The sequence below is a fragment of the Penicillium diatomitis genome (genome assembly GCF_028827545.1).
Source record: "Penicillium diatomitis strain IBT 30728 chromosome Unknown utg000012l_segment0_segment0, whole genome shotgun sequence".
Classification (NCBI taxonomy): Eukaryota; Fungi; Ascomycota; class Eurotiomycetes; order Eurotiales; family Aspergillaceae; genus Penicillium; species Penicillium diatomitis.
Window position 1 is genome coordinate 1,469,578 of NW_026623184.1, and position 9,934 is coordinate 1,479,511.

A 9,934-nucleotide genomic window follows, 5' to 3' on the forward strand; every position below is an offset into this window, starting at 1 on the left:
GTCATACCCAGGCCAAGGTGACACTGAAGCCACTCTAGTACCCTTTTCGGGTAAAGCTCCGTCAACTTCCCATCATATCCCATGTGAGTGCTTCGCAATCAATTTGATCTCGCGGGCTTGTTCGCCTGCCCCTTCTGACTTTTCATCCACACTAACCTCCCTGCATTGCATCACTTTGATATGACTTGGATTTCCACAAATTTGGAGACCAGTCTAAGGCCTCGTTGAGGTGAGTCGAAGTCCCTTACTACGGCTTGATACATGCAATCCACGCCACTCTTTCCCTGAGCATCTCTTGCCTATCACACTTGACCCTCAGCGCGTTCACCAACGTGCCGACAACTCCAAATCCACCTCTGCGACAGAGTCCAAGTTTCCGCTTGCTGCAAAACACTGTGACTGGGTTCTGTGAACCAAGCCGACTTGAGTTATGAGAATTTGAGTTTTGAAGCTTCCTTCCCACCGCTTCTCGGTACTTAAGACTATAAATCCTGTTTCGATGATGAATTACGTTCCCTTGCTTCAGGGCCAGTCTAACTTTGACGAATGGAGCCAGGCGTTTATGGCCCATTGTCATGGGCAAACTTGAGGACCAAGCTGCTTCGCTCCACATAGTACCATTCACAGAAAAGACTGACGAACACCCCGAGGCCCGTGCTTATCAAGATAAAGCAGCTGAAGGCGTGCAAGCCTTGGGAAGGCAAGGCATCACCAAAACAAACGACAATGTACGGCCATTCCGCCACAAGCTGTTGCTCACGGCGTGGTCTGCCTCACTGTGGAACCTTCTCTTCGGCTCTTCATCTGAGATACTGACAACCCATCTGAGCAAGTAGCAGAATGCTTTTTGGGAGTGTGACCAACACGACCCATATCAGCCTCTGCCACTTCCACACTGCATCAAACAGTTCATAATGGCCATTCGAAAGAATCCCGATGCCAAGGAGTTCGTCATGGATCACCAATTGAACCCTAAAAAGAACTACGATGCCCCTCTGACAACCTTCTCCGGAAGGTCCCTTGAATTGCAAAGCTTTCAAATGTGGTACAAAACCTCTCCGGGGTCTTGCCAAAGATCCAAGGGTGCATCACATGGCAAAAGCACGTGTAGAGGGCGAGACTCTCTTGCCTGCCCATGTCGTGGCAGAGGAAAAGATGGAGATTCAGTGAAGGCTATGTTGCTGGTGATGATTTCGTGATTGAGAGGTACCTGGACCGACATGCGACCTCCAGAGTCTGATGGTCGCCACTTTCACACGAAGATGGAAGGCCTCCGTCATTCACAACAGACATGATCAGTCTAGTAAGTTTAATCCACGTTCGAGAGCTGACTCCCACGCTTCATCCGTCACAAACATACCCAGGGCTGATGCAACTTGGTATTCAAATTTGACCACTTTGGCGAAAGATTAGCAGTAGAAGTATGGTTGTGGTTGTTGTTGTTGTTGTTGCGGTGCCTAATTGACGTCAAAAACCCGCACTTTCAGCCCGACTGTTGTACGAGCGGATGGACGATCTCCAACAGACACCCGACACTTTTACCGGCAGATCCCTATCCGCACAGAGTCACATGATCGTTTCCTTGCTCACTAGGCCGGTGGACCCGTTCCATCATGTGACGTCTCCTATCCTCGTTCCTCCCCTCCCCCCCCCCCACGTCATCGGCCCAAACAATCTGAATCTGCCGCCAAATTGGGCGGCAAGTCCTCTCAGTAAACGAACAAATAAACCAATTTTAGACTTCCTGAGTGGTGAAACGTGAACTCCTTGTCCACACCCCCCTTTATTTGCATTGAGCTCCAACAGTGCGCCTCTTGATCACTGTTTCTTGGATGTGTTCTGGTCACACTCACCCATTCCATATACTCCCAATATCTTCTATCTTCCAACAGGTGTGACTGCCAACCACCACAGTACCCTAGTCATGGCCGACTCGACCCTTTATCTCTACACCTCCCTGACCGCGGGGTCGTCGCACATCATCACCGCTACCTCACGGATCGAGACAATTCTCAAAGCCAACAAGCTCCCATTCCGCGCCATTGATGTCGCCACTGATGAAGCTGCCCGCAAGCTATGGAGTCGTCGCTGTAAGGGCAAGAAGCTCCCCGGTCTGGTGAAATATGGCAACATTGTCGGTGTAGGTGCACAACTTACTGCGGTTATACCCTGAATCCAAGCCGGACTGACAGAGGGCTTTTCACACCGGCTCAGGACCTCGAGGAAGTGGAAGAGTGGAATGAATACGGCGAACTCCGCATGATTGTCAATAGTTTCCAAGACGTTGACGGCATGCCTGCGACGAGCAACCCTCTACCTGTCTCTGAGACCCCCGCCACAGAATCAACTCCCAAACGACCTGAAATGACCGTACCCAGAACGTCCACCATTAAAATTCAAAACCCACCCTCGACCAAGCAAGAAGATAAGAAGGACGATGCGGCCGTCCTCGCGCTTCGTCAAGCTAGCTCCGAAGCTGCCAACAAGGCAAAGGGCAAGACCGAGGAGAAAAAGGCAGATGTGAAGAATCCAGAGCCGGTCAAGTCAGACGAGCCCTCATCAGCTGCTCAACAGACCAAGGCTGAACAGCCCTCTTCTCCCAAAGCGCCTCGTGGCTCGGTCGCTCCCGAACTTCCTGATATCGCCCCGGATTCGCCCTCGGGCCCCAAGCGTCCTCCCCTCGTGCCTGAAGTCGCAGCTGTCTCGACGGCCAACTTCCACGTGGACAATGCTGTAGCACTAGGCCTGGTCGAGCACCATCGGGGATCGATCATCTCTGGGAGCGACGAGGCGGACAAGGACGAAGTGGTCACGGAAATTCGTCAGTCAATTTCCGCGGCCGAGGGACCATCTGCCTCCTTGGATGCGTTGCGAAAGGAAGCTGCCGGCAAGGACCGAGATGAGAGCATCATCGAGGAGGTTCCTAGTGCGGACGAGACACCGCTGGAGGAGAAGGAAGAGCTGATCAAGCCCGCGGCTAAGCCCGTGAATGAACAGACGAAGGAAGTATCTCATACGGAAACGACGGCGCGAAAGGAGAAAGCTGAAGTGGAATAGAAAGCCAAGGAGTGAGCATCCACCCTCACTACGGGCCATTTTACTGGGGGAGGTGTAACTAAGGCGTTAAGAGTCTCTATTCGATTCGAGGCCTGGCCAATTTCTTGTATACTTTGTTTGTGATACCAGGTTTTTGTTCATGATTCAATCGAGCAGATTGTTGCGGTCCATGTCAATTTTCAGTTCGCTCATATCTTCTAAGCACCACGGTTGCCCAGCACCGACTGGGTGACTGGTATGGAATTGCGTGACATCCACGGATCACCTAACCTCGATAACGAGTGGAAATCCAATCGAACACATAAGTCATCATTCTTGTCACATATACTATACAAGTCAACGCTTCTCTGTTCGTGTGCTTTCGATTGAATACACATTCTATGTATGTATGTAATTGTCGTCTACCGTCAAAGATGGACAGTGTTCGGCACGGCACGGCTTCCTTCGCATGTGAGGTTTCGCGTCGATCACGCTCAAGATGTCTCTAGGCGTTCTTCCCCGATGCGAGACTTACCTCGATCGGACCGTGATTGATTGACTATGACTCGCTGACACACCGTCCCCCTCCGGGTGGCATACTGCAGGGTAGCTTGAACTCCTCAAAAAGACCTGCTGGTTCTGATGTTCTCACTAACCCATCCCTTAAACCTTGGCCTGAACCTGACGCTTCTGGACCGCCTCGCGCAGCTTTCGAATCACGTCCGCGGGGTCCTCCGCACCAAACACGGCCGAGCCAGCGACAATCACGTTGGCACCAGCATCAGCAGCCTGGTCGATGGTACCCACGCCCAGACCACCGTCGACCTCAATGTTCAAGTTGGGATAGCGTTCGCGCAAAGCAGAGACCTTGGGCAGCTCGGAGGCCATGAACTTTTGGCCACCGAAGCCGGGGTGCACGGTCATGACAAGGACCATCTGTGCGAGAAGAGCGGGATGTCAGCGGAGAGCTCCATTCCACCTCTAGGAGACCGCAAGTTCCAGCGAACAAATGTCGCATCGATCAACTCACATCAGGACGCTCCTTCTCGTCGGAGGTCTCGAGAATATCCCAAAGCACATCGACGGGGGTATCCGGCTTGATCGCAATACCGGCCTGCATGCCTTGCTCGTGGATATATTTGATCAATGCGCGGGGGCTGGTCGGCTCCTTGGTCGTCTTATCGGAGGGCTCGGTCGCGGCGACGGAAGACACGGCGGCTTCGTAGTGGAAGCAGTACAGGTCACATCCGGCTTTCTGGAATTCCTTGACCCATTTGTGAGGCTAGAGCGAGCGGCCGCAAAGAATAAGAGTCAGCATCTCAGCCCGAGCCATCACTGTGGACCAATTGCAACGGACGTTGTGCCAGGACAAACGTACCTCTGCGATCATCATGTGGCAGTCAAATGTACCCCGCGCTCCAGGTTCGAGGGGTCGATCCACGCAGCCGCGAATGTGGGAGACGACGGGACACCCGATGGTCATGTTGGGCACAAAGTGACCGTCCATGATGTCAATGTGCAGCCAGTCTGCGCCTTGCCGGATTTTCTCGGCGCAGTCATGGCCCAGGTTGGCAAAGTTGGCGCTGAGGATTGAGGGCGCAATGATCGCAGGCGGCGCCATGATGTGGAGTGGGGGGGGGGGGGGGGATGGAGTGAGAAAAGATTGGGGAAGAGCAGAAGTGGGAGATGGGGAGGATGAGTGAAGGTATTGACGGTGGTTTCGGTACTGAGGATAATGGAGTACACCGATCACGGGGAGTTGGAAGCTGGTTTTAGTAGTAGCTTTCCAGGGCTACAGTCCGCAGGGAAAACGGCTTTGACCCCAAAGACCGCAGTTCAGTGCTTGAGAGTCTGATGTAACTGATGTGGATCGGACCCACCCTGCTCGAACAGTTACTGTAGATGACTATCTACCTACCCTTCACCTTTTAATCAAGTTCCGACTTTCCTCTAGACTTGAACTATGCTAGGTACTAATGATATGGGCAATTCAGGTAACCGCAGCTCGGCTATCAGGCTCGAGTTTGTCTACCTATGTTACCGATATACTGGGATTGACGGCATTCACTGTACAAAATCAGGTCTTTCTCAAGAATCAGGATATCGAATCTCAGCTCCCTCCACTTCCATCGAGATCGTACGTGGTAGTGCTCAAACATGGACTGATCTCTCCATGTTTTATACAAGCTCCGTGATGAGCAAGAGGATAAGGTCAAGATTACGGTTTGAATCTTTTTTATCGAAGAGTCATCCGAGACACGTGTATAAGTGGGAGTACACATTCCACACCGGACGCAGCAAATGCTTTGTAACGGGGCTTGCTTTGTGGTACATACAACAAAGTCCTCGAGGGCTATATTGAACGACTTTCCCCTGGAGATGAGAGATGGAGAACTACGCATGCTGAGCAATTGCAATGCCATTGTTGTGCGTTATCGATTCGATGACGGATCAGGAAGCGCCTGCATAAAGTCCACTTCCAGCACTGACTGGGCCAATTTTCGACTAGCAAATGCACGACTTGATCATGTCCTTGACGAGAGGACGTTTACAGGGCATATCTGGAGGATAGACCTTCGACATTGACGCCGGCTGCTTGTTCGACTCAATAGCCGCACGATTCAACTGGGCGCTTCAGAGAAGGCGGCTTGGAGGCGTTTCCCTAATGACCACCTTGAGCGTTGATCTCGGCTCCTCTCTCGACTAGTAGCTGTATAATTCGATCGTATCCTTCGAAAGACGCGGCCTGTAGGGCGCTTCCGTACTCGCTACCTTGGGCGTTGATATTCGCTCCTCTCTCGAGTAGTAGTGTTGAGATAGCTTGGTGGTTTGGCGCGTCTCACCAGCGCGCCCACGCACACCACCTTCGTAGCTTAGATAGGCACCTCTCACCAGATTCAATCTCACCATTCCTTTTCTCCCCTCTTTTGGGTCTGCTACGTTCTCCCAGTAGCATCCAATAAGTAGCTGTACGATTCGATTGTGTCCTCCCCAAGACGCGGCCTGTAGGGCGCTTCCGTACTTGCCACCTTGAGCGTTGACATCGGCTCCTCTCTCGAGTAGTAGCTGCACGACCTCATCATATCCCTCTTTTGAGGCCCAGAAAATCGACCTATTCTCCCATTCATCTTTCGCATTGACGTCGGTTCCCGTCGCAGACAAGAGAAATTCGACAGCCTGAATATGCCCATTCCTTGACGCTAGGGTTAAAGCAGGTATGTTTAGACTCTCGCATGGATCGTTAATAGTCGACATTGATGTAAACAACAATGAAAGTCGACGGGGAGACATTGTGTATACTTGCTGGAGTCTTTGAATGGCCTTGGGGTCTTGGGTGACGCCCATCTCCCTGACATGATCTTGCCAATAAATTGCTGCGTATTTCAGAAATCCTGGAATGTGGTAAAGATCATCATTAACCAGATTTTTCATTAACAAGCATCGTAAGCAGATCAAAGCCAGCTGATGCTCCACGTCGGTAAGTGTCCATAAGAATAGGTGTTCGATATTGCAAGCATTATTCTTCCTCATAAGAAAGTCCTTTGCTGTCTGATGCAGCAGATAAACCTTGGAATGATTAATGAAGACAAAAAGACCACATAATCGACGTATAACTCCACCCATTCGCGATGAGTCCAGTCCAGCTTCTGCTACAGTCTCGGATTGCGGTGATTCGGCTATACCGAGCGCCATAGCCATTTCCTCTGTGGTCAGGGGGCGCCGTGCCCCAACAATGATTTGCAGCACGTTTTTCACAGTACTAACACGGTTAGAAGGCACTCGACTCAGAATCTTCTCATATGCCTTATTGACTGATCGAAGTATCAACTGAATTTCTTCCTCGGCAGGGCGAAGGCTGTTTTTGAAGGTAGCTCGAATATCGGCCATAGCTAGATATAGCTAGAGATACGTGCGACTACGCGATTGCAGCTTCTACTACTCGATCCGCTACACGATATCCAGTAGCAGATTATTTACTTTAGCAAGCTTATATACTCGTAATCTCACAATAATATCAATCTCCTGACTAATCTAGTCATTTTCATCCTCTCCTTTAAGGTGAAGGATTAGGCAAGAGTCCATCACATATTAGAATTTATCTATTATCTCCGCGTAGGGGCGACTTGTGACTAGGAATTTCAACCAGGACTCCTGTGTCGGCGGGCATATTAAGTCGTAAAATAATTGTAGCTTCTCGATAAGTCGCTTCTAATCCATCTCACGACATTCGTCGAGTGCGTCGAATATGCAAATTATTTTGCATGAATTATCCGATAACGCGGCATTCATAAAGATTCTCCACAACTCTTCTACCTCTCCTTATAGCTTCGAACCGGTCTTTTCCTAAGAGGGTAAAGCATAACGGAGGAGCTGAGGTTTATTACTGAACAACTAATGCAGTACTGAGCATAGCGCCTTGTTAAGTCGATCTGGCTTATCGCTATCTTTGAAGAAAAAGTAACAGACAGTAACGTCTGAAGTAGAGTCCTTCAAGAAATCCTCAACTAATGATCGCGAAAGGACAGACTTACCGCAGCCGGGGTCGGCAGTTACCCAGAGCAGATCGTTCGCACTACTCTCCAGCCAACAGGTGTACTCAATACTCTGGAGAGCTCATTAACAGGTTCCTTCCGCTTTTATGGGGTTGATGTTCTTTTACTCCTCGTAGGGCGATGTTTTGAACGTCTGATGACAGCGGTTATGCTTCTCAGTCCGAACAAAGGCGAGCTTTTCGCGGTGGTGCTCTGCTTCTTAGTTACGTGCTTAGTCTAAATCCTGACGTATGCCATTCAATTCGGCTAAACCATCTAATAGAGCTATATAAGCTAGCGACTCTTAAGATTGAATGAGCGAGGTAAAGCTCTCGTTTACTTACTACACATATCTACCGCCAAGCCCTCTTGTGATACCTGCCTAACAGGGATATACTCCAATAATTCCTTCGTGTAGGCTGCTGCTACCAAGGCTGCATAGCCCTGCCATGCCTTATTCTTGTGCGAATCGGCATAATCGCAGATGCCGCGAATGATAATGCATGGAAAATCCAACATCAGACCGGCTGCCTCTATTTCGAAACATAGCGCGCTAGTTCTCAGGGGAAGTTGCTCTCTGGTTTCCCCATGCTTGATAACTTTGTTATCGGAAGCAATGACGCCATAGTGTGGCAGTGGATCACTATCGTCGCGTAGATCCCTCATCTGTTCCCATTCAGTCGGGCACATATTCCAGGAAAAGTCGATCGGGTTGTGAAGGAGGCCGGCCAAAGTTTTTGCGAGTTCGAGCGTTTCTCTCGATGGTACTTTGGATATAACCCAGGTAGGAGGGGTCATCAGTCAGACTAGCCGCTCTCATTATGTTGACTGCGGTCAATAGTGCCCTCGGTGGACTATTCAGCGACCCTGTGCGTTGGAATTCACCACCAGCAATAATCTTGCCCCTATCATAGTGGATTACACCACCACAAGTAGCATCTGGATAACTGAAGATGACGTCGCCGAGACGGATATCATGAGCAGCAGAAGGGATTCCACCGCCGATGCCGACCATTAATCCGATTCGAAGCGAGTTCGAGAATGTACGAAGCATGTTGTTCGCAACCACAGTAGCCGAGGTAGTCCCGTACTCGCCTCCGAGGGCGGCAATCACAACGTTGTGTTTGCCAAATTCGACCTAGCATGTAGGTGTTCGAGTCTGCTGAATCTTGCTCATCAAGGATTCCGAATTTCACGTCCAGCATTTCGTGTGCAGCCGCAGCCTCGATCGGCAGGGCACAGATCCAGCCGGTTTGAAAGGCGTCCTTGGAGGGGCGGTCCATTTTTTCAGGGCTGCGAGAATGGACGAATCCTTGATGACACAAATTGAAGGTATGATTGTATCCGAACGGAGGGTAATCAGTGCACTGTGTAATGTCTTGCCCGAAGAACAGAGAACTCTTGCGCATAGCAACTTGACAGAAGGAGTCGCCTGCCGCCAATCTCAGCCGCACTTGGCAGCGCTAAGTCCTGCTGGGGAGAAAGTTGAGTTGAGGAGGCCATCGCTCTTGGACCAAGTAGACCAGGGTTTGTTGCAGGGCCACAAGTCGTTGACGACCCGGATTGTGGCACTCCCTAGACCAGGATGGATCCGCCCTGGTGATACGATTAGCGTTGATGATAGAAATCAGGCAACGACACTCACAAGCTCCTAGCACAGTTGGCTCGGGCTTTCCGGTACTATTATGTGCTACGATCCCTAATTATTGACTCTCTTTGTACGGCAGTTCACAAACAACCAGGACTGCTCGTCGTCCTCAGAAATCAGCCAGCCAGCGTGACTAGCGATGCTTTGGGATGGCTGAGTTCCGGCCATGTATCGGCGAACGACGACCGACCGCTCCGACCCAGTGACCGTGAACTGAGAAACTTGTCGAGCTGGTTCCAAGAACACATAGAGCAGAGTCATTTTTCCCAAACCCCGTTGGGCGCTGGTGATTCAATGCTAGACGTCGTTCCGGCTCGGAAAGTGCTGCCACAGCCGCTTTGCATGTCTTGAAGAAAAGGTCTCGACGATGCATACTTGAAAGTCAATCACTGAGGAGATCATACATCGTCAACCTTCGGCATGAGCCATTAGGTACGACGACCGTCTCCAAAGGTGCCTATCAGAAACCGTTCTTACGCGCCGGCCCAGACATGTGGCTCAAGGGATGCTCCTTAAGTGCTGAGGGGGGACAGAAAGTTTCAGTCGCCATCGATTTACTTGAGGCTACGTTATTTGATTGAGCGATCGAATCAGATTGCAATCGCAGATTCCACAGATGCGCCTTCATGAAGATAATCACTGAGCATGCTTCGGCAATGAACCTTGGAGTTGGACCAAGACTTTGGGCACACTCGGGAGATTCATCCTTGCCTATGGA

At 50.6% G+C, this 9,934-nt stretch overlaps 7 protein-coding genes across 7 annotated transcripts; 2 read left to right on the forward strand and 5 right to left on the reverse strand.

The window, feature by feature from the left end:
* Positions 1-914: 914 nt before the first annotated feature.
* Positions 915-1,170, forward strand: N7539_008391 (uncharacterized protein; the record flags this gene model as incomplete). Its single annotated transcript, XM_056937991.1, has 2 exons — positions 915-1,015; positions 1,083-1,170. The coding sequence occupies 2 exons, from the start codon at positions 915-917 to the stop codon at positions 1,168-1,170; spliced, it is 189 nt and encodes a 62-aa protein (XP_056787083.1).
* Positions 1,171-1,924: 754 nt separating this feature from the next.
* Positions 1,925-3,057, forward strand: N7539_008392 (uncharacterized protein; the record flags this gene model as incomplete). The annotated part of the gene is made up of 2 exons (XM_056937992.1): positions 1,925-2,140; positions 2,215-3,057. The coding sequence occupies 2 exons, from the start codon at positions 1,925-1,927 to the stop codon at positions 3,055-3,057; spliced, it is 1,059 nt and encodes a 352-aa protein (XP_056787084.1).
* Positions 3,058-3,699: 642 nt separating this feature from the next.
* On the reverse strand, positions 3,700-4,657 carry N7539_008393 (ribulose-phosphate 3-epimerase RPE1; the record flags this gene model as incomplete). The annotated part of the gene is made up of 3 exons (XM_056937993.1): positions 3,700-3,972; positions 4,067-4,318; positions 4,415-4,657. The coding sequence occupies 3 exons, from the start codon at positions 4,655-4,657 to the stop codon at positions 3,700-3,702; spliced, it is 768 nt and encodes a 255-aa protein (XP_056787085.1).
* Positions 4,658-5,468: 811 nt separating this feature from the next.
* N7539_008394 (ankyrin repeat domain-containing protein) lies at positions 5,469-6,924 on the reverse strand (the record flags this gene model as incomplete). Its single annotated transcript, XM_056937994.1, is given in 3 exon segments — positions 5,469-5,541; positions 5,555-5,668; positions 6,059-6,924. The coding sequence occupies 3 exon segments, from the start codon at positions 6,922-6,924 to the stop codon at positions 5,469-5,471; spliced, it is 1,053 nt and encodes a 350-aa protein (XP_056787086.1).
* Positions 6,925-7,428: 504 nt separating this feature from the next.
* On the reverse strand, positions 7,429-8,234 carry N7539_008395 (uncharacterized protein; the record flags this gene model as incomplete). The annotated part of the gene is made up of 3 exons (XM_056937995.1): positions 7,429-7,639; positions 7,697-7,781; positions 7,913-8,234. 3 exons carry the CDS (start codon positions 8,232-8,234, stop codon positions 7,429-7,431), a joined length of 618 nt encoding a protein of 205 aa, XP_056787087.1.
* Positions 8,235-8,244: 10 nt separating this feature from the next.
* N7539_008396 (uncharacterized protein) lies at positions 8,245-8,851 on the reverse strand (the record flags this gene model as incomplete). The annotated part of the gene is given in 2 exon segments (XM_056937996.1): positions 8,245-8,663; positions 8,683-8,851. The coding sequence occupies 2 exon segments, from the start codon at positions 8,849-8,851 to the stop codon at positions 8,245-8,247; spliced, it is 588 nt and encodes a 195-aa protein (XP_056787088.1).
* A 416-nt stretch (positions 8,852-9,267) lies between these two features.
* N7539_008397 (uncharacterized protein) lies at positions 9,268-9,477 on the reverse strand (the record flags this gene model as incomplete). The annotated part of the gene is made up of 1 exon (XM_056937997.1): positions 9,268-9,477. The coding sequence occupies one exon, from the start codon at positions 9,475-9,477 to the stop codon at positions 9,268-9,270; it is 210 nt and encodes a 69-aa protein (XP_056787089.1).
* Positions 9,478-9,934: the final 457 nt, after the last annotated feature.